Below are 27,786 nucleotides of genomic sequence, written 5' to 3'. Positions count from 1 at the left end.
CTCCCTTCCTTTAGAAAAAAAAAAAATCTCCTTTAGAAGATGTACACAATACCACCAAAATAAAAAGAAAATAAATACGACTGAAAGGAAACTGATATGAAAACTGTATTTTTGAGGCAACAGCTTGAATCCTCTGTCCCAAAGTAGCATGTAAAGCATAATTATTATATTACTACATGCTAGTCATGCATTGATCCTCAAGGCAATCCTGTGGAATGATCTCACACATGTATGTTCCGAAGGCAGTCCACCGAGTTCAATAAAACTGCCAGGTAAATTGTAGTTTGGGTCGCAGCCTTACTTGGAAGTAAATTAGGCTAGCACCAAAAGGGCTTTACTTCCAAGTCTCTGTTAAAATGAAGCTTCACAAGAACAGAAAGAAAAGGAGGGAAGGGTTTAATTACACTGGGCCTTTTCAAACCATTTTCATGATTGGATAGGTTCATGGGTTCAGATGGGACTTAAATCCAAATTAAGGCTCAGTAATGCCCAGATTACAGTGGGCCAATCAGAAGCCCAATTATATTACTTCACTATATACCAGTATTAAAATGTTGACAGCCCAAAAATTCTAAGTAGTTGTAATAATGTACTTCTGAGATACGTTTTTATGGACACAATATTTATCTCCAACAACGCACACCGAGCTACACTTCCAAAAGTTCAGGTATACTCTGGCAAACCTGTTTTCTAGGTGGACTTTAATAACTTACATAGACAATTGTATTGGTATGATTTTTTTTTTTTTATCCTTAGCTGTGCACCGCCCTGAGTCCAATAGGAGAAGGGCGGTATATAAATTGAATAAATAATAATAATAATAAAATTGCTTCCAAATGAACACTGCGTTTTTCAAAACAGAAACACGTTCCTTTGTTTGAAAAATCATCTTATTGTCAATGTCATTTGATATAAATATTTTTATCTCTTGTTACTAACAAAGTTACTTCAGGATGGCTGATTCCAATCAACATTGATCATAAAATGTAAAGGCTATTAGCACCAGAAAGGGATTGGGGCAGTGGTGAAATCCAATTTTTTTTACTACCAGTTCTGTGGGCGTGGCTTGGTGGGCATGGCAGGGGAAGGATACTGCAAACTCTCCATTCCCACCCCACTCCAGGGGAAGGATATTGCAAAATCTCCATTCCCACCCCACTCTGGGGCCAGCCAGAGGTGGTATTTGCTGGTTCTCCAAACTACTCAAAATTTCCGCTACCGGTTCTCCAGAACCTGTTAGAACCCGCTGGATTTCACCCATGGATTGGGGGCATGGAAAGGAGAAAGTTTTTTTTTTAATGCTTAAAGTTGTTAAGCTGTATTGATAAATCTTTATTGACAAAATATTGACATTGAGATACTTCTTGGAAGTATATAGTGTGTTAGAATTCTAACAAATTAAACACACAACACAAAAATATTTACATTCTGGTAAATAAGACAATAAGGAAACATTTGTCATTTTAGTCAGCCTTTCCCAGCCTGGTGCACTTCAAGTGTCAATTCAGTTCCCAGAATTCCAAAGGCCATGTTGGCTGGGAATTCCGGGAGTTGAAATCCACCACTTTAAAAGGCACAGTGTTGGAGAGGTTCTTTTTAATAGCTGTAAAATCTTGGAACAATTGACGTTATTTATTTCAGTGCTTGAAATCCCTCCCAATGGAAAATGGGTCAGGGTTGAAATGCCTTTTCTACACTGGTGCCTCCCAGCTATGCTGGACTACTATTCCCATGACCCCAGATGCTGGGCATTATGGGAATTGCAGTCTTCCGCATTTGGAAGGCCCAGAAAGGCTGAAATGTCTTCAGATCCCTCCAGTAATTCTGTTTTTAACACAGCCCATTAATGGAAAGAAAAAATATATATAACTGGAATTTTAGGACTATTTTCTTGAAATTTCTGTCTTGCAGCAAAATTACAAAGGTTCCTTTCCCTTCCACCTTTCACAACCTTTATCCATTCCTTCAGAGGGTATCCCATTTGGGGAAAAGCAAAACTGATTGGGGGAAAAAAATAGAATTTGTTACCGCTACTTCGTTTAGTTTTCACAACCACATTGACACCAGAAGTTATAAAAAAGAGTTACAAACTGCACAGCTTCTCATAAAATAAACTTTAAAAGCACACTGAACCTGTCTCGGGAGGAGGGGGGGAAAGTACACTTCATACCCCACACCTCCCTTTAGCAATCTTTTCTTTCAAGCGCTGCACCCTCCTTCCTCCCCTTCCCAAAAGGTCTTTTAACCAACCAACCAACCAAAAAGAAAAAGAAAAGCATGCAGTTCAAGTTTCTGGAACAGGTGTGTCGATTTTGGCTAGGTGGGATTTTCTCTCCCTCAAGACTGGGAGAAAATCAGAATGATGATTAATAAGAATAAATCCCTCGTGAAGTGCAAGGTGTCCCTACGCCGCGGCTGTTGGGCAGAGTGTAGGGATTTATTTCCCTTTTGAAATTTGAAGTGATTTCGTTCTGAATGGCAAGAAACTGAATATCGGTCAATCATCTCCTCTCGGTGATTTGGCTTTGATTGGCAGTCTCTCTCTTTCCCCCACCCTCAGGTCTCTCGCTCTCCCTCCCTCCCTCCCTCCCTCTTTTATTTTTATTTTTATTTTATTTTTTGTTTTGTACCGGTGCAGGATCAGCGCGATCAACGCTCGGACTGACTCTCGCCGCTGCCTCTGTCTAAGCCAGACGGGGCCGTGCAAACAAGCCGGAATCTGTCTCTGTCTCTCTCTCTCTCTCGCCCGGCCACGACACTCACTTTCCTGGGCTTGTCCCGAGCCTTGAACACGTGTGCGGTGTTCCTGGAAAAGTCTGTTAAGCGCCAGCATCGAGTTTCTCTCTCCCTCTTTCTTTCTTTCTCTTTCTCTCTCTCTCTCTCTCTTTTTTGCTGCTTCTTTTTCTACTTGTTTAAAGGGGTGATTTAATCGTCGGACGTGACGTCGATCTCCTCTGGGCTGGCCTGCTTGGTGGCGATCCTCCACCGGTTAATATGATGAGTTCCTTTCTTCTTCTGTTGGGAGTCCGAGCCTTCTTCTTCCAACTTCTGCCGCTTGAACTTTGTCCGTCGATTCTGAAACCAAACTTTTACCTGGGGGAGCACAAGGGGACAGGAGGAGAAAACAGAAGCGGCTATTAAGCTCGGGCAGGGACTCCCTGCTAGTTAATTCTAATTCATTATCATTAGGGGGGATTTTTTTCCCCCAAAGGATCCTTTTCTGCCCCTTGGAATGCTGCAAATCTGCGCCCAGGACCTTCTTCCCGGATTCGAATATATGGGACGCGCCCCACCACCACCCCACCCCTCGTCTTAAAGCGAACCAGGAAGCAACGAGAATAACTCCAAAAAGAAACTTCTCACTTCGAAAATGTCCCTAATCCTCACAGCCTTCTTTACCCTCCCAGACGCTGAGAGTTTGGTTTTAATTCCAGAAGCGACCTTCATCCACAATCCTTCCAACCAAAGGCCACTGGCGGTCACCTCACACTTTCCCTTCCCACCACTATAACTGTATGAGCAAAGGCGCACTGGCTCCTTTCTCCTTGCTACAAATGAAGCGTTCAGCAGCAGCCTAGAGAGAAGTGCCAGAAATCCCCAGAGCCGCCTCCTGCCTACCTTTGATAGCAGGAGCCAGGATCGCAGGCGGGCCCTCGCCCACACACCACCACGCAATACACACCCACTGTAGCTACACGAGGGTATTCCCGGACTAATAACTTAACACTAGAGTTGTAAACCTTAAACCTGGCCGTTACACGGAATTCTGGTTTCGAGCTTACAATTATTCAGAAGTTAATTCGAAAATGGGTTAATTAGGAGCAGCGATGCAGGAGGGCAGGCTGGGATTGGAGGCTGGGTAAAGACTTTTAAGATTAAGCCCCTTTGAACACCAGTCTTTTCCCTGCAAAACGGTATCCGACCATTCACGTGTAATTTATAGAAAAATTTCTCCACGGAGTCTAATGGGACTTCCTTTAAAGCAAGCGACCAAGCCGCGAAAAGCTATGTTCTTTCTCCCTTACTTGCTCTACCCAGAGCTTCGCCTGGTCTTGGAGCCTGACAATATGGCATTTCATGCGAATCGGTGCTTTAAGATCCTATGCACGCTTACTGGGAAATAAATGCCATAGAAATTAATGGACTTCCCGTGGCTTCGGAAGACAATGCCAGGATCAAAGGCAATCTCATTGACTTCACAGGAACACTGACCTCTTGCCTCTCTGGAACTCAGTTAAGCCACAGTAATTGGGCTTTAAGATTAATCTCCCACTTTAGGCACAGTCCTTGGAAATATGCCCCCATTGATGTCAATTTAGGACTACAGCTTTTCACTCTTGACTGGAACGCGTTTTTAACATTAGATTCCATCAGAAAATCAATAGGGCTCCTCTCCCAGGAAAATCGTTCAGGATCATGATGCCGAATGTTCAACACTCGTTACAACACACCGCTTGGATCACGCTGGAGGATTGGATTTTGAATGCCACCGGAGCTTCTGACCGCATTCGAATTCTAAACGCTTGTTTTGAATTAGGGGGCACTTCGATCATAAAACGTTAACTTCTCGCCAACAAAGCATCATAATTCTATTAACATACCCCGTTAAGCCGAATTATCCCACGATTTAACCCCAAGGAGCTGGTTCACACAACAATTTAAAATCTGATGTGATTCGGTTTGCTTGGCCTTGTGTGAACAGAGTCTCTGTGCTGTAGAGTGACTTCCTATTTACTCCAGAATAGCTCTATTATGGTCTGGTGGTGGTGGTGGGGGGGGAATACCTTCTGTGGACCCCACCTCCTCATATCTCAATGGACCACTGTCAGAAGCCTTATGCCCATTTACCTGGACTCAACCCTGGTGATTTGATTTTAAACACATTTACTCTCCCTTGCCACATATTTTGCTTTAAATAGAGCCTCATTGACCAGGAGCTTCCACCCCCAAGAAGAGTTGGATCTATGTACATTCACCTGCACACATTCCTGTTTGCATTGCTCCATGTGTTTATCTGCATCAATCCATGATACATATCTCTGTATGCCATGTATACACACACGATGTATTTAAAAAATCTGACAGGGAGGAAAAGGGACTGGCCTCTGTGTCGTTTACTGAACGGTGGCAGCCACATCTACATATTGTGGGTATTAAACATAATGGAGTGAAGGTGTTCTGTTCTTGCGGAGAAGGGAATATTTACCCATCCAGTCTGCTTTCAGGTGTGTTTATGCACGTTATCACACCTGTGCCCAATTCCTGAGTCCCCACATCATCTCTCTGTGGTGCCCATTACAGGACATTTTACACAAGAAAATGATGGTGACAGTACTTAGGAATTCCAGGGTTCAAGTTCTTGCTATTAATCACCACAGCTTAAACACAATAACAACTAAGCCAGACTTTTTTTTTTAAACAAAAATTCCTCCTCCACCCATTTTCTGCCATCTTTCGTTTGATCTTTCCCCTGAAAAGCGGCTCTTACTGTGGGACCGATTAAGAGACAGGCCTACCAACATTTAGCCCAAACTCAGCTAAGGCTCCAGGTTAATTTAGGAGGGGGGGGAGGAAATCCCTTTAAAGGTGGAGGAGGGGATTATTCTACCGTAATTAAAAATAATCAAAGGGGGAGGGAGGGAGAGCGGCGAAGGAGCTCAGTTAATTAAGGAGGAGGTTCGAATTCTGCCAACTTCCAATAGAGGCTTCTTTTGTACCAAGCGCTTCTGTCTTATCAAAGGAGGGGAAGGGGCTTCAGGTCTCCTAGAAGCTCGGGGGAACCGCGATTGGAGTTAAAAACGGGAAAGTCCTTCAGATCGGGCCCTTTTAGGAAAGCAGGGAGGAAGAAGTGAGTTCGCGAAGGGTGGCGGAAATCCGAATCAAACCCGACCCTGCTGAGGCTGCGGGTCATTTAGTAATAGATTATATTGGTCCCGAAATTACCTTCGGAGCGCTTGGAAGTGACCCTGTGGCGGCCAAAGGTAAACGCGGTTCTAAAAGAAGGAATAGGAAAAGGAGCGCTTTCTTTCTTTTTTTTTCTTTTTTCGGCTTCAGCCTGGAAATGCCCGATAAAGGCTTTTCACGGAAGGGGAGGGGGAGGCAGGGGGGAAAAAATCCGAAAACGGGACCATTTTAATCAGCCCCTTTAACCCGCTTCGCTGCCCTTTCTGAAGCCCTTCGCTGCCAGGAGCCGCCTTTCCTCCCATCTCGGCTGCGTTTTCACATTCTCTCCCGAAGCCCCTTCTTTATATAGTGTGAGCGGGGGAACAAGGGGTGAGTTTAATTTGCTTTTCAGCGTGCTAATTGAAGGGGACGGCGGTTCATTTCTCCACGCCGATCTCCAAAGGGGAGCTCATTTTGTCGGGGACCGGGGGCCTGACACCACCACAATAGACCCCGACCAGCTTCGGAATCAAGCGGGACAAAGACCACCTTAAATCAGCTTGTCAGCAGCCCCTTGTCGGGCGAACCTCATCAAAGCGTCGATCCCGTTGACTGGGATTTTGTGAAGGGAGGCACGTTTAAAACAAAAGACTCAACCTCGTCCCTGCTTCTCCTCCGCTCCGCCCCGAGAAAGGCAAGAAGGGTGGAGGGGGGGAGAGAGAGAGAGAGAGAGAGAGAGAGAGGAGGGAGGAGGAAAAAGTGTTACAACTTAATCCGACCCAAGAACGTTACTGTTTACTGGGAACTTTGAACTAAGCTGGGTCTATTTTCCCCTTCTTCTTCTTCGCCTCCCGCTTCTCTTCCTTCCTTTTAAACACGAGAATAACGTCGCGGTGGAAGCGTCTTTCTTCCGAAATGGCTTGGAGGGGAGAACAAGGCCCCCCAAACTTAAAGGAAGGCGCAATAACCAACCTGAACTACCACCGGAAACTCAGGCTAAAAAAAAAAAAAACCTTCACCCAACGCCTACCTTAAACCAACCCTCTGGTTACAAAGATGCAGGCGCCCAGAAGGCAGCTGAGCAAGCTTAAAATTCAGCCTGAGCGATTAATTTGATCTGCTTTCCCCTCTTCTTCCTCCTCCTCCTCGCCAACCCCTCCCCCCCCACCGCCCCACTCCCAAGGTTAATACAATAGATCATTATCCTAAGCACACTTTTCCAAGCGTCTCTTACGGCCTCATCTGGGCGATTGTTAAACAACGCCATTCTGGTCCCATTGCTTTGCCCTGCGTACCAGCGTTTTGATGTGTTTATTTCCCTGGTCTCTCTCTCTCTCACACACACAGACTCACTCACTCACTCACTCACACGCACACAAGCCCACTAATATCTCCTTTGGATCGGAGAACATCCGCGCTTCTCAACGGCAGAACTTCCAACGAGCTCAGAATTCAAGTCACGGAAGTTGTGGGGGGGGAGGCCAAGCTTCGACCCACAAATCCGTGGAAGACGATTTTAAGAAGATTCCGGCTTCACTGGAGAACGGAAGGCCTTTTTTTTTTTTTTTTTTTTAAGCCGAGTGAAAATCCGTGGGATTTAAAATCCAGGCCACTAGATCCAACAACTAAATCTTTTAACCTTGTGCTCGGGAATCGTCCCGTTTCAATAGGATTTGGGGCTCCTAAGCAGAAGTGCTCAGGATCTACCCATTGTTCAAACCCAAGTTATTTTAGTCTCGTTGGATATTGAATCAAGACGTATGTTAAATTAAAAACAGGACATTTCACTTTCAAAAACAAACCTGGAAAGGGAAAATATAGGATTCCCCCCCCCCACTCTCTCGTGGACACGTGATCTAGAGTTTGAAATGCGTTGTTAAATGCGCAGATTTTATTTAAAACAATCCCAAAACAAGTCCGTAGCCTAACCAAGAACACAATAACCAATCAAAAGAGCACACCCTTTGTGCTTCAATTGTCACCACTGACACGGGATAACTGTAGAGGGAGGTCCTCATAAAGGGCCCCGGTAATACTTTTAAAAATCCTCAAAGATGAAGAAGCCCCAACACCCAACTCCTGTTTTTATTCCTCTGCCTTGAAATTTGGCCCCGGATTATCCTCACTGCGTGAGCCAAAACCTGTTAAGCCGATCTGCCTTGATCAACGGTGTAATCCTAGGCTGGTCTACTTAGAAGTCAGACCCACTGAATTGAATGGGCCTGGCTTCCAAGGAAGGCGTATAGGATTGCACTAGCTAGATGATGAATTCCTTTTACTGCCACTCAGGCGAAAGATCTGATTTTACTTGGACTTCAAGGAGCGTGTAGCGAGAACCGCTGGCTTTGGGCACCGAACAGGTCTCTCTCTTTGACTTTTTTAAAGAGAGACGCGTTTGAGGAAAATAAACACGAAGGGGATATTTCTTTTTCTTTCGAGAATGTGAGCAGAAGGAAATATTTTCGGCTCCTCCCCCCCCCCCAGTCAACGCGCGGCCCTTGCATTTCAGGCACTGTACACCGGAGACCGTCCCCCCCCCCTTCTTTCTTCCTACCTGAGTTTCCGTGAGACTGAGGCTGTGGGCCAGTTGCTTTCTTTCTGCCCCGACCACGTAGTGGTTTTTTTCAAAAGCGTGTTCCAACCTCAGTAACTGGGATGGAGAAAAAGCGGTGCGGATCCGTTTCGGTTTCCGGGCCAGTGCGTTGTGCAAGAGGAAACTCTCCGGGCTGGTTTCATTACCTGGATAACCAGAATAAAAAAAAAAGTGAAGACACACACACAAAAGCAGGAACCGAGCCTAGCTCAATACTATTTTGTGCTTCTCTTTCTCGAGATGACAAGTAACACTCGGATCCTTCTTTATTTATAGCCCTTTAGGTTTGTTTTAGGTTTGTTACTTCGGCTAGAGCTTCAATTCTCCCTTGAAGGCGGACTGGAATTAGCTGCCCTCGCCTTTCTAGTACTTACCTCCAGAAAGGAAACTGGGGAGGGAGGTGAAGCTGAGGGTATATTAATTGGCCATTTGGTATTCTTTTGTAGAAGGTAAGATGAGGTGTAAGAGTGCTTCGAACGCATCTAATTAGAATTAAGGGAATGAGCAGTAACAAAACAAAGCAAATGATTTCTTCTACGGATCAGTCTTCTCCACAGACTCCGGGAAAGGTGCAAAAAAGAATCTTTCAGGAGACCCAATTTTCTGAATAGATCCCCCCCCCCAACCTGGATCCACCGTAAGCTCCCAATTTATTCTCTCGGTGTCACGAGCCCCAGCGCTCTTCCTTCTTCCTCTTCCTCCTCCTCTCCTGGCTGGGCACTTTTGTTTATTTTGAAAACCCTCTTTGTCAGTTCCCTGCTAAGATAAGCGGGTAGAGTTACTGCCCTTGCCACGATCCGTTTTGAAAAATGGGGTCGGAGTGCTGCTCTTGCCAAAGTTGGTTTTACGAAATTCAAAGTCCTCCTACGCCTCCCTCCTCTGCTAAAAGAAGGCAAGGGAGCAAACGGCGCAGCGGAGATCATACCTTAAAAATAAGTCTCGCTAAATTCATTGGGCCTTTGTCCTATCCTCAAACAAAAACACGCTTGTGTTTTTCTTTCCGTGACACGCACACACAATCCAGCGTTTCATTCTCCCGTTGCAAAAAACAAAAACAAAAAAACACCCCGTTTTTAGTAAAGGCTTGAAAATGTTACCCCAATCGCCTGCCTATTTTGTTCTATTGATTTCCCCGCCTTGGTATTTCCCTTCTTTTTCCCGGCGAGGCCGATGCCCGAGTCTGACGAACACCACAACCCCAGCCAAGCTCTTCCTTTCCGCTGGCGCCCTTCAACAATCAGAGCACAACGGAGCGCGGATTACGGAGCGAGCGAACCCCTTAATTTTCCACCCGGAGTTTAGTCCCGTAATAATTGCTAGCAGTTCTCTTCCTTCTGGGGGAATCGCTCCAACCCGAGAGTAGCGCCAGTGTGGATTCGACCTTTCTTCTCCACACCCCAAATAGGTACCCCACAGTGAATTTGGCGGATGGCCTTTATTTAAGTGTTTGTTGGGCGGGGGAGAAGGGAAGCTTTATAAAATAACTGAAGAGCAAATATATACTTTTTCCAAGGCATTGGCGTGGGTTAGAATTGCAACTGCACCCAGGGAGTGAGAGAGACAGAGAGCAGGAGCGCACGTATAGCAGGACGGATGCCTTACAGGCAAAGGCAGCGGGTGCAGATCTCTCAGGCTGATTGCTCCTCTCTCCCCAACCCCCCCTCCCCATTTCAGCCTTCAAAAGTCTTAATCACTGGGCCTTCGAATTTCTCTCTCCCTCTCTCCCTCTCTCTCCCTCTCTCTCCCTCTCTCACACACACACACACAAACGAAGCTACCTTCTCTCTTTTTATCTCTCTGGCTGTCTCACCTGCCACGGGTCCTTTCACCCACTCTTCTATTTAGTGGTAATTATGTGCGAACCCATCAAGAAAGGAAAAAAAGAAAGGAAAGGGAAAAGGAAACGAAAGGGCAAAGCTGTTAGTCAGGAATCTTTCCCAAGTCTTTGCAGCTTTACTTTGTGCTGTTCTGAAGATCTCCCCGTTCATTGGAAAATGACAGCGGAGGGGGGGGGGGAAGGTGCCAAACCAAAACAAGGGGATGCGACTGCAGGGTGACTTAAGTTGTTATTTTCCTGAGAAGTTAAGACCCTTGGAGACCCTGGACTTCAAAGGAATGTATTCCAAGGAACTTCCCTTAGAAGCCGCACTTCGGAAGCCGATTACTGTAACTCGAAGGACTCACAAAGAAATAAGGCTAAAGAATGTGTATATGTGCTTGTATTTTAGTTAGTTAGAAATACACACATGCACACAATACAAAGTCTTCTCCTGAAGCCGCTAGGGGAGTTTCTCAAAGAAGTAGCATAAATATTTGAGTTCAGGAGACAGCATTAATCCCCAATGCATGTCACCTTTGCTTTGTCTATTTAAAAATAAATTCGGTTGAGAGATATTAAAAGCCGCCCTAATACTAAGAAGAATTAGCTTCCACCCTACCCCTTTGTTCTCCTCCGGTTTTAATAGACTCTAATGTCTTTTCATTGGAATTTCCAGCGATAGGTTAATTTACAGGAGAAGCCCCCCTGCCCCCTGAGTTAAACGATTACACCAGTTTATTTCGTCGAAGATTCAGACGAACACGGGAAAAAAAAGGGAGGGGGAATAGGGGGAAAAAAAACCTAAACCGAAAAACAGGAATTTCCACAAAAATTCCCTCTCTTCTCCCGGAGGAGGCGGTGGCTCCTTTGAGCGAAATCGATTCTCGAAATCGTGGTTCCCGAGGAACCCTGCTTGCTCCATTCTCTTTGCACTCCCACCAGTCTGCAGATCCACCAAGAAAGAGGGAAGAAGCCGGAGTTCCCTTGAAGCTGATCCGGTCTAGCTCAAATAATTATTTATCGGGGACGCAAATAGCTTTCGAATTGGCAGGGACAAAGCCGCGACTTCCTCCTGGCTCCCACCTGAAGTCGAAGGCGGTGGACTTGGCCCTCTTCCTCAATAACGGCAATCGGGAGTCCCCCTCCTCGATTTATTTCCCCACCCGTCCTGTGCAAAAAAAAAAAAAAAAAGCCGGGGAAGCGAGCGTGCCGGCCCTCTCCTCGGCGCTTACCTTGGAACCGGTGGCCCAGATACCGGTATCTGTGTATGAGCCAGGGGTAGAAGGTGGACGGGTCCCTTTGCTGCGAGGCGAAGAGCGGGTGCGGCGAGGGAGAGGAGGGCAGCGGGTGGGCGGCCAAGGCGTGGGGCGGGGGCACGGGGTGGACCGGGACGGCGGCGGGATTCGGCGGGTGCGAGACAGCCTCGGCGAAGACCAAGTCCGGGTTGGAGTAGACTCCCCGCCCGCCCGAGTGGAAGCCGTTGAGAAAAGGATTCATGGGGCTGGAGTTGGCATAGCTGAGCGCCGCCGGCCGGATGGGATCCTCGGCGCGGGAAGCGGGCAAGGAAGGGCTGTCTTTGGCCACCAGAGATTCGATGGTGAAGCAGCGTTTCGGGGTAGGCTGGAACATCCTGGCGACGAGCTGACGCTCCTCCGGCCGGCCTGCCGCCTGCCGCCGCCGCCGCTTCTCCTCCTCCTCCTCCTCCTCCTCCTCCTCCTCCTCGGGGTCCTGGCCAGGAGATCGGAGGGATCGGCCCGCCTAGATCCAGAATCCGGCCGCCGAACGGCCGCCAGCGACGGCAAGAGGAGGAAAAGTGCTCGGCCGCCCGAAGAGGCGAGCGCCCGAAAGGGAGACGCTCTCTGCAGCCGCTCCGCTCGGCTCCCGCGCTCCCTTCATCCACTAAGGGGAGAAAAAAAGTTGCTGGGCGAAGTTCTGGCTTTTTTTTCTTTTCTTCTTCTTCTCCCACCCCCCCTTTTTCTTCACCACCCCCCGCCCGCCTGCCCGCCCGCCCGTCCGTCCGTCCGCCCTCCCGCTCGCTCCTTCCTTCCTTCCTTCCTTCCTTCCTCCGCGCAGCGCCCGAGGCGGCCCCTTTCAAGTCCAGCGGCAATCCATGGCAGGCGAGCGATCGGGGTCCCTTTGCCCAAAGTGGCGCAAACGATTTGTTAGTTCATGAGCCTAATTAGTGCCGCGGATCACATAAACAGCTTCCTCTGAAGCCTGGTAAATGGCTTGATGATTGGTCGCTATTACTCGCCTTGAGGTTGAAGGGGGAAAGACTCTTTCAAGTGCGTCAGAGGGGAGAGGCAAAACTTCTGGCCCACGCGATCCTGGAGGGATGGATCCGGGCCCGACTGGAACGGACTCCCTCCGCCTGCCTGCCTGCCGGCCGAGACGGAAGGGGGCGAAGGAGGGAGGGAGGGGGGGAGGGAGCCAGGCGCAAAATCACCGGAGGAGGCAGGAAGAGACGGACGCGGCGGCGGTCCCGCCAGCGGAATCCAAGCCCCGCCAGGAGGCAGGTAGGAACGGGGCGGGGAGGGGGGGGGCGGTTTCCCAGCTTTGAGGAGAGACAGGGAGGAGCTGGGGCGGGAGTGTGGGAAAAGAAGGGAGTCTCTCGTCGGGCTTAAAACGAAAACAAACGCCGAGCCGGCTTGCTCAAGTCCCCCAACGCCGCGCTTCGGTGGGAAGGAGCCGCTGAGGTTTTTTCGGGGGGGGGGAACCCATCTCCAGCCTTTCTGGGAAAGCTGAGGTTCGGGAGATGGGTCGTGGCTGGGGGGGGGGACACGCGGCGGTTTCCCTCGTTCGAGCGCCTCCTCACGCCCCCTTTACACCTGAGGAGCTTTTCCCCATCCCCATCTGCAGTCCCGGGGTATGTGGGTGTGTGGGGGGGGGTCACTTTCTCCTTCAGGGACTTTTTCGGAACTCCTGTCGGGATCCCTCCACAATTCCGGCTTTTTCTCGTCCCGGGGGGAGAAAAAGAAAAAAGAACTCGGGGAGTGCCACGCCGCCTTCCCTGGCTCGGGCCGGCAGCAACTTCGGGGAGACTCTTAGAGAAGAGAGATGGAGGGGGGGAGGGAGGGAGGGAGGGAGGAGGACACAAAGCTGAGCTTGCGGGGAAGAGACGGGCGCGTCATCCGGGGATCCGGCTTCGTCCGGGTTTTCGAGATTGCCGTGGCGTTCGGGGACGATTTTTTAGGCCCGAGTCCTCCTGCTCCCATTGGCTGCCGCGGTCGAATAATTATGATCACATCCTTACACTGAGGGCCGCTGCTTAGTGTTTATTGGTAGTTAAGGATCTATTATCTATTCATCAACCTCCTATTTTTACCAATTACGCTCTCCTAAAGTGAGGTACCAGCAGGTATTTTTCACGTTTACCATTAATGATTTTAAAAAAAAAAAAATCTGCGTCTTTTAAATCTACTGGGCGATGTGGTTTATTTTCTGAAAGGCGAGGAATTGTGTGTGAAGAAGCATATTTCTGCGATGCAAGAAATCCTCTTTCAGAACGCCCTACTTTTCTCCTGGGTTTGGTTTTTGGGTTTTTTTTTGGGGGGGGGTTGGTCCTGTTTTCTTCCCACTCCTTTACCTAGAAGTAAATAAACTGAGATGTTATTGTTTAAATTGATCAGCACGTTCATATAATTGGATACTTATCTGCCTTTTCTTCATAACATACTCTCAATCAAACAAAACAAGGACAAGGGTTGCTGGGGAAGCTAAGATGACCACGATCTCTCGTGGGAAAGATAGTTAGAACTAGGATATAAACGCTTAGGAGTTCCCTTCAGACTGGGCATTTTGTGAGTGTCTAATGCGAAATATACTTTTTTTTTAATCCACAGTCCACTTCCACTACTTTTATATTTCCTTTTATTTGACATATAAAAATAACATATAAAATACAAACATGTTGAATATATATATATTCATAAGCGAATGCTGTTGAAATGAATACAATTATTAACATCATATATCATTACATAAAAGCCAAATATTTCTCCGTGGACTGCAGGTAGGCGAAAGGGGAGAGTAAATTAGAAACGCTTTCAGCGATGTGCCTCCATAAAGAAGCTTACTGGAGTTTTTTAGTCTGCCCGCATCGCTTACGTTCTCCTCGCCTTCGTCCTCGTAGCCTGATGCATTGGTGTGTGTTTAATATTCTTTCAGAGGAATATTTAATTCAGAGAAAAAGGTTGGCACCTGAACTTGCTTTTGCTTGGCGATTCTAAGCCTCTTTTCATTTTCCCGTAAAAGATTCATCTACACTGCAAAACAGTCCATCTCCGTCCACCCTTCCCTTTCGTTTCACACGACCGAATATTTTGGCTAGAGCCTTAGAAAAGGGTAGAACGGGGGGGAAATGGCCTTGGAAAGAGCATTTTGTATCTATAGGCGAATATACGAACCACGCAGTTAATCTGGAATTGAAGATTTCTGTTGATCCAACTATTTTGGATTCACTAGCAAAGAATTCTAAGGGATCGCCATTTCTCTTCCTCTCCTAAAGGTGCGAAATCTACTCACTTTTGCCGGAGCACTTTTATCTCTGTCCAAGTATAAATACAGAATACAAGTACTGTGGTGATAATAATTTATTTTATCCTTGGTTGCATACAGAAGGAGAATTCTCCCGAAATCAGCGGATTTGACAAGCTTGGACAGATTGATTTATCAACAGATCTAAGTCCTCTTTACAAGATGCAGCCGTAGGCCAAAAGATTCCGCCATGGGATTGGAACAGGGGTGGGAAAGGGGTTTGGGGGGAAAAAAAGACTTCAGGGGCCACTTTACAGCCAAACCAAGTTTGGGTTGTGAAAGTTCCCAAATGGTGGTGGTGGAGAGTGGAAGAAGTACAGGCAGGCCAATTTGCTTCTAGACTATCTCCAATTTTAATTTCTGCCAAGAAAGAAAATCTCACTATCTAAATATCTCCAGTCTGGAGGTTTGAGCCCGCTTGCCGCGTTAGGGTGAGTCCCAAGCCTTTAGTGAGTTTCTGGTACGCCGGAGAATATCTCCAGCCTTTGAAACTGAACAGTTTCGGAATAGCGACTCCGAAGTGAGAAGCCGGCGGGGCTCTTTGGCTTCTCGGTCTAACTTTGACAGGAAGCCCATCCGAATGGGCTTCGCCTCCAACCAGATCTCACCTGCCAAGGTCGTCCCGGGCTCTTTCAAGACGAAGAGAACTGGAGCCCGGGGAAGCCCTCCCCGTCTTTGGACCGTTTGGCGGCGCAGAAACCTGCCTGCTTTGCGGGTTGGAGCTGCGGAAGGGCCGCCTTTCCTCCTGGGCTGCGAGTCAGGGGGGAAAACTCCGGGGTTTTTCTACCTACGCCAGAATAATTCCACACTTCCCAGGAGCCGCTGGGCTGCCGCGAGGCCTTTCCAAAAGAGGTTTGCGCTTTGTTGGGACCGGAGAGGTTTTGATTGTGTGTGTGTGTGTGTGTGTGTGTGTGTGTGTGTGTGTGTGTGTGTGGTGTGTAACAGAAGTTGGGGGGAGGTTGCTCCTATTTTTTTTCCTGGAGCTTTTCATTCGGTGTCCTGAGTTCGGATCCCCTTCCCCGTGGTCCTAATGATCTGATTCCTTCTTCTCTGTCGCCCACCAATTATTTAAAGACTGGTTCAGACTAATCAACCCCGCGCCTCCACCGTCGCAACCTCCAAAATTCCCGGGAAAGAAGTCAGCCCGTAGACACGCGGGCGCGGCGAAAAGTTCCGTCTTCCTGCTCTCCTAAGGCCCTCGTGGGCTCAGCGGAACTGGCCCGGGCTCACAAGAAAGACCCGGAGGGAGTGGGGCCGGGCGGACAGGCGGAGAAATAATCGTAAGTGACTTCAATACAGATTCAGCTCTACCTGAATGCAAATTCAGATTCATTGTCCGGTAAGTTGAGCTACTCCGAGACCTGTTCCAAAGCCTTTGAAGTGCCCGGAGCCAGCCTGGCTGTGGAGGCTCGGCTTGCCTTTTCTCCTTCCCTGGGATAGGCCAGAGATGGATCTGCTAAGACACAGGAAGGCTCAACCCTTTGAGAATGGCAAGAGGTCGGTGGCCCCAAAAGCGCCTCTTTCTCCGGACAGTCAGGTTGCGGCGTTCATTCAGATGCAGTGAGCAAAGCCTTCACTCCCGCCCTAGCAGGAGCAGAGAAGAAGGACCGGATTGGCCTGCGCTCTCCTTCAGATCTGATCTCCGGAGCAGCTTCCCCTTCTATCGGAAAGAAGCGCGGCCTTGCCACCTAGCTTGCTTCGGATGCGCCAAGGAATCCTGAATCGACGGCTCCTTGGCGGCTTTGACTGCCTGGGCGATGTCCGCGCTAGCCGTTCCCCCCGTAGTCGGAATCCCTCTTTCACGGGGATACTTCAGGGATACGCGGGTCCCAGAAAACCAGCTGAAGAATTCAGAGTGAAGTTCGGGATAAACGTGAATAGCGTCTGGCCCTGAACGAAACCTCTGGCCAAGTGTATTCAGAAAGAAACTTCCAGGGAATGCCAAGATGCCAACTTGGCAGTGCCCATGAATCAGTAGGAGTCCACCGAGTGGGGCCATCTTTCCTTGCCCGTAATTCGGAGCCCTTCCTCTTCCCCTGCTAAGAGACCCCCAGGATGCAGCTTGGAACTGGTCCCTGGGTCCCCATCGCAGCATTCCTCTCTCTGGGCCTATTTCAGATCCCGAGCAGGCCAGCAATGTGGTGCTGGAAGGTTGGAAGCTGAAGGGAGATTCTTTGCCTGGATAGAACAACCTGGGAATGTGCCTGGTTGTGTGTAGCACTGTGTGTTGTGGGAGAGACTCCGGAGACTTGCTAGTTTCAGTATATAATTTCTGGCACTCCACTCCGGCTCTGCTGAGGTCTGCAGGTCAGGGCGGATTCCCTCCAGAAAGCTCTTCAACCTGACAGGGGGAATTAAGCATCAGGGAACGCCAAGCACCATTAAGGACTCCGGGATGGTCTCGGCAACATGACCTGAGTAGAAATGACCCTAAAGAGCCCGGCTGTAAATTAAAAACAAACAAACAAGAATGGCAAACAAAAGCAAAAGCAGAAATAGGGGGGGAGGAGGGAGGTCATTTCCGGATGTTTGTGGATTTCCTCCTGTCCTTTGGGGTAGAGGTTTGGATTTCAAAAGTTAGTCTCAGGAGCTAAAAATACTCCTTGTTCCTGAAGCTCGCTAATGCCATGCATTGGTTCAAGCACATTTATTTCGAAGTAAGGCCCACCGATCTTCATGCAGCTTATTTACAGCAAAATAAGATGATCCTCTGATTAAGCTATCAAGATAATTACTTCCCCCCTTTTCAAAGCAACCTCAGTAAAACTGCCACAAAATATATACTGCTCCCCTCCCAGATGTCTGCATTTGGAAGGCTTGTTAAGAATCAAACTATTTTAATTAGAATCATATTATCAGCCTTAATGTTTTTCCATCCTCTCTGTCACCCCATAAAATAACATATCCAGCCAAGCAGAGAGGCCATAAGGACTACAGTCCAATTGGCTAAACTGCAAACTTTTAAAGAATTTAATTAGCAATTTTTAAACCCTTCCTAGGATTACAAGTCTATGGACTGTAGTTCAGGACCTCATCTGCTTCATTTATGAGATGTGTGTAAATCTGTTTTCTGAACTTCTTTGTGGTTTTCTCAGTAGGATTAGATTCAGAATGTACCAAAATGTAGTTTTTTAAAAATCTAGTAATAGAAGTTGCGGCTATTTATTCGTAAATAGCCGCAACTTCTATTACTAAATTTTTAAAAAACTACATTTTGGTACATTCCTCTCTTTCGCACAAACACACATATACATTAAGAGTGGAAATAACACATTTGTATCTTTTAAAATGTACAATATCTATAACACAAATTTTAAGAGGCTGAAAAAAGTAGCATTATTTTATAAAAAGTCAGCAACAAAAAAAACCCCAGCATCATCCAAACCTATGTTGTTATTTTATGAACGATTTTAAAAATAGTTTCTATATTGCTTTGCAAGTGAACTCGGGTTTGCACTGTGTCCAGAACGTGGATTTATTATTCAATATTTTTACTTTAAGAATCAATTGCTCAATAAAGACACTTTTTAGAAAGTCTTTTCTGACCCAGGCATCTTGTATATTTTAAATAAAATCTTAGGCATGCAGCGCCGCCTAGTGGACATGTTTGAAAATTTCGAACAAAACTCTTACATCACATGGAAAACCGCTACAAATACAATTATTTTTCACTATGTGTATCGGCGATTTCCTGTACTTTCCTCTCTGAAAATGAAGATACTTCTAATTATACTAATTTATTCACTTCAGAGCTGTTCTTGTATCTGAACTGTGACATAAACTGTCTGGCATCCAACATTCTGAATCAGTGCAACAGTTTTAGATTTCTGGTAAAACTTACGAATCTACAGGCGTTTAATGCTTCATCATAACGTGTGATTGTGACTCATTTTCAGTAAAAAGATGTTTCTAAATTAATAAGTTCATTAGGAAATTGGGTTGGACACATCAGCAATCTGTCAGACACAAAACACTTCACTGTGAGAATTTTCAAAGTCCTGGCTGGAGTGAAATTGTACTCAATATTTTGAATTCTGTTATGAATACCGAAACCATTTAAAGCTGTTTTCTTTGTGCTTGTTTCTTTCCTTCCCTGACTTTGTGTTTCAGATAAGACACCGCCTCAGAGTCCCTAATTTGACTACATTCAAACCTATGATTTGGTGTTTTTTTTAAAAATGGGACTTTAGAACCTACTAGATATCAATTTTTTTAAAAAAATGTGTAAATGTTTCCTGTTACTGCAATAATCTTTCCTCCACATTTTGATTTAAAATTGAAAGCTTTGCTTGGATTTGAAATGGCACAAGCAAACAAGTTTTTTTCTTTCAATTTCTTTCTCAATCCAAAAGGTTTATATCAGAGTTAGGGTGCTCTTATCATACCAATGAAACTGGTTTCTTGTCTGCAGCTATGAATGGTGACTTTTCTAGTGATCTGTTATGTTCTGGGATATACTGTTTTTATTCTATTACACAAGGTGTGAATGCTTAGTCCTTATCTCCTTCTACACTGGAGCTGGGATCGGCACCACACGCTAAGATTTTGTAGAGAATTGTCTTCCCAATCTGAATTCAGATAAAATCCAGGGAAGCTCTTCCAAAGATTGTGACTTTAATGGGCGTGCATTTGGCTATATTTCCTGCTCACTTCCTCAAGCGTGGTGTGCAAATATCGAATTTTAAGTCCTCATGAGTTTGCAGTTAGGATTTGGTTCTTAGATTTTGGGCAGTTACTCCTCTGGTTTGTCTCTTGTTTTAAGTTTCCGGTATGATTCCAATCTGGTTTTGCCTTTGATTTTTGCATTCCCACGGCCTGATTGCTTTTCTCATGTCACCCACTTTGTAGACCCAGCTTTTCCACCCTTTCACTTCAGTTTTTCTTTTGCCAGAAGCTCAACAACCCCCTCCTCCCCCTCCCCCCCCCAGGAGCATTATCAGCTAACTTTCTAGACAAACGCATGAAATTGTTGCAATTAGAATTGTGAACGTTGACACTACTTTCAAACCAAAATGAGCTAATTCCCATTTAAACATTCCCTTTAGTAAACTGATCTAATTAAGTATTTGGAAACTTATTTAAAAGTTTCTACTCCTTGTGGTTGAATGTCTCTCTTTGGGCATTTCCTTCTTTCTTTGGAGTAATAAGGGGGGCTACAGAATTGCTTTGTCTTTTCCTTATCTTTACTGGACTATGGACTGATTCAATGCATTTTTACTAAAGATTACAAATCAGAGGTGCTCACCCATCTCCCTGCTCAGAGATTTGAGCCTGTATAGCAATGTTTTTTCAAACTTGGCAACTTTAAGATGTGTGAACTTCAACTCCCAATGCTTCAATGCTGGCTGAGGGATTCTGGGAGTTAAGTCCACACAGAAACACTGATGTGTATGAGTGTGTGTGTGTGTGTGTGCATTTCCATTAAGGTACCAGAAAAGGTTCTGCAGTTTCCATGAAGACCCCCTAAAAGTTCTTCCACTTGAGATATCACCTGTATCTTTTTCTGGTCATAGCAGTGTCAAGCAATCATGAGCCCTTGGCTCAGGACTGATAGGTCCTGTGGATTTCTATGCAGAAATATTTCTCATCCTAGCTCATTTAGCAATATCTATACAATCTGATTATTTCCATGGCAAACATACGCTAAATCCATTCTGGGACTCTGTTCCCACATTGACAAGCAGGTAGAGTCATTTTGATGGGCTCTTCCAAGGAGGTGTCCAGACTAGCAGATCCTTCCTGCCTTCCTCCTTCCTTCCCTTCCTTTCCCTTCCCTTCCCTTCCCTTCCCTCCCTCCCTCCCTCCCTCCCTCCCGGATTTGCCTGCACAAGCCACCAAATGAGAAATGTCAGTTTGTTGGCTGAGATCATACAATCCCTTAACTGAACTAAAACAGGCTGGATAGTTGATTGTTCATCTCCAAGCCATACATGTTTTATGAACTAGGCCATCCACTTAAGCCATCATTGGGCATGGCATGTGTGCATGTAGTCTGTCTTTCAACCCAGTTTGGGCTCTGCCAACTTGACCCATCAATTCTCTGAAGTGACTTTCATAAATTGTTCTTAACCTCTACACTGATTTGGGGGAGCCTCAGGCATTCCAGAAAGCTGCTGCTCCCCCACCTGTCCCCGGTGCACATGAACAGCAGGGCCATGGAATTGACAGGTTAGATACTGAAAGGGATGCCCTTGTGAAAATCGATTCCTATTTTAAATGATGGGATAGATTAATATTTTCCCTTCGAGGCTGAAAATTATTCTGTCTCTAACATCACCCTCAACGATGTTACAGCACCGTGGGGGTCCCTAGAGGCTCTGTTGACCCATTTTGTCAATGGACCAAAAGGCAGAGCGTCATAGGGATGCAAAATTACAGTGAGAAGAAAGTGGGCGGGAGGCTTAAAGGAAACATTTCTCAGAGTGGGCCTGCTCAGTTTCCCAGTACCGTGGCGTTTTTATGCCTTCTCCTCTCCATTTCCAATCACCTCCCACGCGAATTTTTGGGAGGAGACAGGCTGACGGAAGGAAGGAAGGAAATCCCGACATATGCAGATGATATAAATCAACCCCGCTTCTGAAGCGGAGATTCAATATTAGCAAATTAAAGAGCCATTTGAGAAACTAATTAATACCTGGCTTTAAATCGCGCCTCGTTGAAAGGCTTCCAACGCCTGGCTCGTCTTAACAGCAACTCAAGACCGCCAGTCCGAGGCCCTGAAGGACACAGCCGGCCTCCCTCCCTCTGCCCAGGACGCGGGGGTTTCCCCGTCCTGCCACGCGAGGCAGGGAGCTCGGAAATGAGAAGCTTCGAAACTTCGAATAGGGGCCAGAATTCGGCGGCAGAGAAACGTGGGAGCCCAGGAGATGAACTACTGAACTTTTCGAGAAAGGATTTCCAGGGGGGGGGGGGACAAAAGACATGCCGGTTGGGTTGGAGGTTGCTTAAGGAACCAGTTTATAGCAAACCCAAAGCGCCCAAGAAATATCCCGGTTCCCTCTGAGTTCCCCATCCCGTCCCGACCTCTCCCTTCGGCTTTTAATGGAGCGATTTACCGTATTTCTAAAGAAAAAAAGGGCTGAGAAAGGAAAAGGGTTAGGATCGGGACAGGAAAAGCTGGGTCTCTCTCACTCTTGTCTAGTTCTTTAGCCGTAAATTTAAGTCCAATTCGAAAAACGCCCTCCCGCTAGTAGTCACTATATTTATCTGACTCCTTAACCTCGAGGTCTTTCAAGCAGGAGTGAAGAGGAAGGAGAATCAGAATCCCGGGTAGGGTTTGGGGATGGGGAGCCCATTTCAAGAAGAATGGGTTGGTGGCAGGAGATAGGTGGCACTTTGCGTTGCTTTGTAACTAGGCTGAATTGGCTGGGAAGGTCCCTCCAATCTACCTTTGCCAGGTGGGAAGGTGAACTATTGCTGGCGTGTGGGGGCTGATGTGGTCAAACTGGCAGTTTGGGAAGAATCTCTCAAAGAGGCTGAAGACAACCCCAACTTTTCTGGAAGTGTGGAAAGAAAGACCTCCTAATTCCATTTTTATTTGTCCCAGGTTACACAACAACAAACAAAACACAAATGCACAGAAACTCCTTTGCTTATGTGTAAACTTTTTTGAATCTACACAGCATTCTAAAAAGCAGAGACATCACCCTGCCAACAAAAGTGCCTATAGTCAAGGCTGTGGTTATCCCACTTGCAATGTATGGCTGTGAAAGTTGGACCATAAGAAAGGCTGAGCACCAAAGAATTGAGGCCTTTGAACTATGGTGCTGGAGAAGACTCCTACAAGTCCCTTGGACTGCAAGGCGATCAAACCAGTCAGTCCTAGAGGAGATCAACCCTGACTGCTCTTTAGAAGGCCAGATCCTGAAGATGAAACTCAAATACTTTGGCCACCTAACGAGAAGGAAGGACTCACTGGAGAAGAACCTAATGCTGGGAAACATTTGAGGGCAAAAGAAGAAGGGGACGACAGAGAATGAGGTGGCTGGATGGAGTCACTGAAGCAGTAGGCGTGAGCTTGAAAGGACTCCGGAGGATGGTAGAAGACAGGAAGGCCTGGAGGAACCATGGAGTCCCGATGGCTTGGACCTCACTTCGGGACTAACAACAACAACAAAACTTTTTTGCCCCGCCTGACCAAGTTAAGCTAAACTTGGAGAAAGTTAAGTCTGGGGAACAAAAGTTCAAAGAAAGTTAGTTTTAGGATTCGGCGCAGCCTAATTTGTCATGACTTGCGGAAGAAAACAGCTGAAAAGGTGTTCATTTCAGAATAATTTCCCGGAGCTCATGGCCCCAAGCCTATTGTAACATTTCCAGTTTAATACAGTCTTACAACGTCTCCTTCCCCATGCCCCAAACTCAAGCGCAGGCCTCTTTATACTTAGAGTCTTCGAGGATCGCCACCCTCCTAGAGAAAAACTGCTGGCGGATTTGTCAGTGTGTGTGTGTGTGTGTGAGAGAGAGAGAGAGAGAGAGAGAGAGAGAGAGGGAGGGAGGGAGGGAGAGAGAGAGAGAGAGAGAGAGAGAGAGAGAGAGAGAGAGAGAGAGAGAGAGAGAGAGAGAGAGAGAGAGAGAGAGAGAGAGAGAGAGAGAGAGAGACACACTTCTGGTTCTTCTGAACGGAGGGAACCGCAAGGAGCAGCTGCTTCCTGAGTTGTCGATCTTAACGCGCGTCCGTTGGTGTGAAGATTGAATCCCACCCGGTGCTCGACGCGTCCAGCTTCTCTCCGGAAACGAAGCGCCGCTCCGATTTCAACATTTAGGTGGAAGCTTTCTTTAACGGAACCCCAATTTCCACTTGATTTTAGCTTGGTGAATTCTCAACCCCAGGCTGACGGGGCTTCTTGGAGGAGGAGTCCAAAACCTCTGGAGCTCACGCCCAGATTGTCTAACCTAAGGTAGGGGAAGCGGAGAAGCCCAGAGTGGGAGCAGCAGAATCGTTCTGGAATCTTATGGACGAGGAATATTCCTAAATTCAGCTAAGATGAGAAGGCGATGCCTGGAGCCGCCAAGATACGATTGCTCGTTTGTTGTCCGCAGGCTCAACTAGTCTTCTGGGGCAACTGCTTAGCAGAAGGAGACCGCCAGCAACATGGACTGGCTGAGGCTGGGGATTTAGGGAACGCAACCAGAAACTCTTTCTTGCTATTATTTTCTGTAGGGGAGGGGCAGAGTGGGGACGACGGTCACCCTTGAAGTTGGGCAGCGAAGTCTTGAGACCCTTCCCGGGGTTCGTTTCGGGTGTTTGTTCCGCCTTCCCCAAATGTCTGAAAGAACCCATAGTTCAGGGGTCTCCAAACTTGGCAACTTTTAAGACTTGCTTTGAGCAAAGCTGGCTGAGGAATTCTGGGAGTTGAAGTCCACAAGTCTTAAAGTGGCCAAGTTTGGAGACCCCTTCTTGTAGTTGATTCAATCCCCGCGGTCATGAACAAGAGAAACCAAAGGGGCTGAGTTGGTGGGGAAGAACCCTGGAGCTTCAGGCGATCCCGAATGGAGGGATTCTAGGGTTCAGAAGCTGAACAAGGCTTGGGAAGTGGCCTTTGGGTTGGGTTGGGGGCCATCCAGGCCTCTCGGCGAGTTGCATCAATGTCCAGAAGTCTAAAACAGGCAGCCAATTGCAGAATTCACTACTTCAGGCATTGCGGTCCAAGTGGAGGTGCTGGTTGCCAATCCTCACATTTGCGGGAAAATATTGGGGTTTTTTTAGGGGTCAGAGAAGAGTTTAAGAGTTTAAGTTCACAGGGTCCTAAATTCACTTCTTTCCTCTGGCACAGACTCAGAGATACCAATTATACTCAGTTCTACCATCAAGAATTGAGAGAAAAGTAGGCCTTGTGAACAATATTCCATGTGTCTTCTGTGGAGGCGTCTTAAAGCTAACATTTCAAAAGTAAAAATGTATAAACAAACTACTTTTCTAAAATATAGACTTTCCCTGGACTTCTCCATCATTTGCCTTGGTATATTGACAGATGCCAAAGTGCACAATGAGGCTGGCTGTTCTATTTGTTTTGTTTTTTTAAAGATGGTATAAGCCCATATGGTCATTTGTTTTCAATTATAAAGGAGCATTGGTTGGAAATGGAATAGTTAATTTTGTGAATACATGGGGAAAGGAGCTGCTGGGCCATCCAAAATGCTGGGTTGAGAGTCACTGAAAGGAAGGACTAAAGGATGCAATACTCGTCCTTAACTCCTCATAGGCAGCACTCAAGTTACTATAATTGGAACTAGGATACTAATACAATAATTGTGTTGAAGGCCATCCCCGCTCTTTAACAATGTTATCTATCTATCTATCTATCTATCTATCTATCTATCTATCTATCTATCTATCATCTTCATAAGATCTCCCATTTTGTTGGGAGTAAATCATTTCAAAATAAAGGTTATAATATATAATATATACATCATATAAGGTACTAGAAATAAAGCTGAGGGAGAAAAAAAATGTCAGGCAGAGATTTAAAGAAGTGATGTTTAGATCAGTTAACCATAGAATAATGTTGTTGTATGTTGAGTGGGTAGTTATGTAAATCAAATCAATCAATAAGCAAGCAAGCTCTTCATTGTTTTTAGTACAATGAATTAATGATTCCATTATAGCCTCATTACGTAAAGCTTCCTTAGCTGCATGTACACATCAATTTAATTTTCTTGGCAGCAATGCAGAACTTTGCTATTTCCTCCTTCTTAAATTCTTTTATTTTACTTCCTATTTAGTTTTCAGTCCTGCTATTTCTAACTAGTCTCCTATCAGCCAAAGTCTTCTAAGCAAGTACAAAGATTTAACTGAGTAAGTTTTCAGACCAGTTTTTAGAAGAAAAAAACAAACAAACCCGGGCAACATTTTGATTCCAAAGACAAGATAGTTGAATTATATGTATTCAAATAAGATCGGCAAAAAGACCAGGTTGAGGAGGGAGGTCAGAGGGAGGAAGGAAATGAAACGTGGAAGAAAAGTGTTCAATATTTACCGGTATGTATTTTCCCATTTGGAGAAGACAGAGCCTTGTGAGTCATTATATGGCAACAGCCATTATGTACACAAACCATTCAGTCAGAGGCATAACTAACTTTCTGCATGCATTGCATTCTCACTGTTCTCCCTTTCTGCTCCTCTAGGAGACCTGAGCAATTTCTCAAAGACCTAACTTCTCATTGCTTTCCTATGCAAAATGAATTCACATGAAGAGAAAGGGAGAAAGGGAGAAGCACATTCAGATTTGCAAGATTCAACTTTGAGCCGTGGTGGTGCAGTGGTTAGAATGCAATATTGCAGGCAAATTCTGCCGGCTGCCAGGAATTTGATCCTCATCAGCTCAAGGTTGAGTCAGCCTTCCAAGGTTGAGTCAGCCTTCTATCCTTCCGAGGTCGGTAAAATGAGGACTCAGATTGTTGGAGCAAATTGTTGACTGTGTAAACTGGTTAGAGAGGGCTGTAATGCATCATGAAGCAGTATATAAATTTACGTGCTATTGCTATTCTGTTACTATAGCTGTTACAATAAAAGTAGTCCTGACCTATATGGCATTTAGTTTCTTAGTGTGGTCTGGGCTGACACCCAGAAACATGCTAAGTAGGCACTTCGTTGCTGTTCTTGAGATATTAAAACTGAAACTAGGTGGCCAATTATGAAGTATGTTATTTTTTTTGTACTCCATAAAGTGGAGAATGGACTGGACGAACTCCACTATATCTTGCTGCATGGTTCTATTAATTTATAAATGTACTTTTTCAAATGTTGCACAAAAAGTACTTGTCTGTAAAAGTGAACTTGTTGCTTTTTTGTGGATTATGGGAGTACTTCTCATTAGGACTGGTTGGATAAGCTTTATATTTATTGCTGGCTAGAAAAACCTTATGGTTTGTTTGTTTTTTTGCCTGACACAGAAAAAAAAAGAACTTATGATTTATGGTTTTGATGATTATACAGGCTAGATTATAGAAAGAAGAGTTCTATGCTGTAACCACAGAGTAAGAGCTAAATTTATAATTGTACTTAAAACTGATGTAAAGAAGATCAGAAGCCAGGTCTTTGTATCTTTATTCTTTCTTTCTTTTCTATTTTATTCCCTCCCCCCCCCCTTTTTTTTTTTGCTTTTTTAGCTTTCTCTGATCTTTTTCTTTTTTTGTATTAGTTTTTAATCTATTTTACTCTCTCTCTCTCTCTCTCTCTCTCTCTCTCTCTATATATATATATATATATATATATATATGTATGTATGTATGTATGTATGTATGTATGTATATACTGTATGTATACTGTACATGAGTGGTTGGATAAACTCAGCTTCATGTTCTATCAATATCTAACTTATGCTTGACCGTACAATAGGATACAGTCATCTACAATCCAGCATGGAATTCCTTTGGGAAGAATTGTTCCTTTCTCAATAGCCAATGGCTGGTTTGCAAAGGTTGGCAGTCATTCTGGCTGTTACATTGCTGATAACATTATGCTCTTCCTGGTTGAAATGTTGATCAGCTCTTGCCTTGTGGTTTCATACTTTGTTGTAAACTGACTTGAGAGGTGAGGTATAAATAATTATTTCGCAAGGTAGCTTTAAAAAGAGAGTTGGTTCAAAGCTTTGAAACAGCCTACGGAGATGATATCTTCAGTATACAGTGCATGTCGGAATATCACCTCCCTTGGAAATGCACAGTGGCACATTAGAGGGGACTTGAATTTTCCACCTTTTGACAAGCAAGATTTTTCTTTATGTAATTGTGTGAAGAGCTTTCAAACAGGGGACACATCTGCATCTATAAAAAAAAAACATTTCATACAGGTAGTGAATTAGAGTTCCATCACGAATCACAGACTGAACCATCTAGTTCTCTCATTATGCAAAGATTTCCACAACCTTCGATCTTATTTCTTTCCCTTTTGAAAAGAACTATAAAAAGGGAAAAATAAATTTAGGAAAATCAACTATACCTGGCAACTAGCAAC

At 45.7% G+C, this 27,786-nt stretch overlaps 1 protein-coding gene and 1 long non-coding RNA gene across 7 annotated transcripts in view; one reads left to right on the top strand and one right to left on the bottom strand.

The window, feature by feature from the left end:
* Window positions 1–1,308: 1,308 nt before the first annotated feature.
* On the bottom strand, window positions 1,309–12,397 carry EMX2 (empty spiracles homeobox 2). 2 transcript variants are annotated; one of them, XM_034440235.3, is made up of 3 exons: window positions 11,528–12,397; window positions 8,438–8,622; window positions 1,309–3,093 (listed from the first exon to the last, which is right to left on the bottom strand). In XM_034440235.3, exons 1-3 carry the CDS (start codon window positions 11,922–11,924, stop codon window positions 2,926–2,928), a joined length of 750 nt encoding a protein of 249 aa, XP_034296126.1. In that variant the 5' UTR covers window positions 11,925–12,397; the 3' UTR covers window positions 1,309–2,925. The 2 variants fall into 2 exon arrangements, with proteins under 2 accessions (XP_034296126.1, XP_034296127.1); XM_034440236.3 differs by lacking the exon at window positions 8,438–8,622.
* Window positions 12,398–12,669: 272 nt separating this feature from the next.
* LOC117678744 (uncharacterized) overlaps window positions 12,670–27,786 on the top strand; it is a 75,834-nt gene continuing 60,717 nt past the window's right edge. For 4 of the 5 annotated variants that reach the window (XR_015728664.1, XR_004595108.3, XR_004595106.3 and 1 more), the window contains exon 1: window positions 12,670–12,811. This is a non-coding gene — a long non-coding RNA (uncharacterized LOC117678744). Of the gene's footprint in view, window positions 12,812–23,587; window positions 23,729–27,786 lie in introns of those variants that run through there. The other variant, XR_015728663.1, reaches the window with a different exon arrangement.

This window comes from Pantherophis guttatus, chromosome 6 (genome assembly GCF_059756535.1).
Source record: "Pantherophis guttatus breed Tessera chromosome 6, ASM5975653v1, whole genome shotgun sequence".
In the NCBI taxonomy this organism is placed as follows: Eukaryota; Metazoa; Chordata; class Lepidosauria; order Squamata; family Colubridae; genus Pantherophis; species Pantherophis guttatus.
The sequence above is the reverse complement of the archived record's forward strand: the minus strand, read 5'-3'. Positions and strand labels throughout refer to the sequence as shown.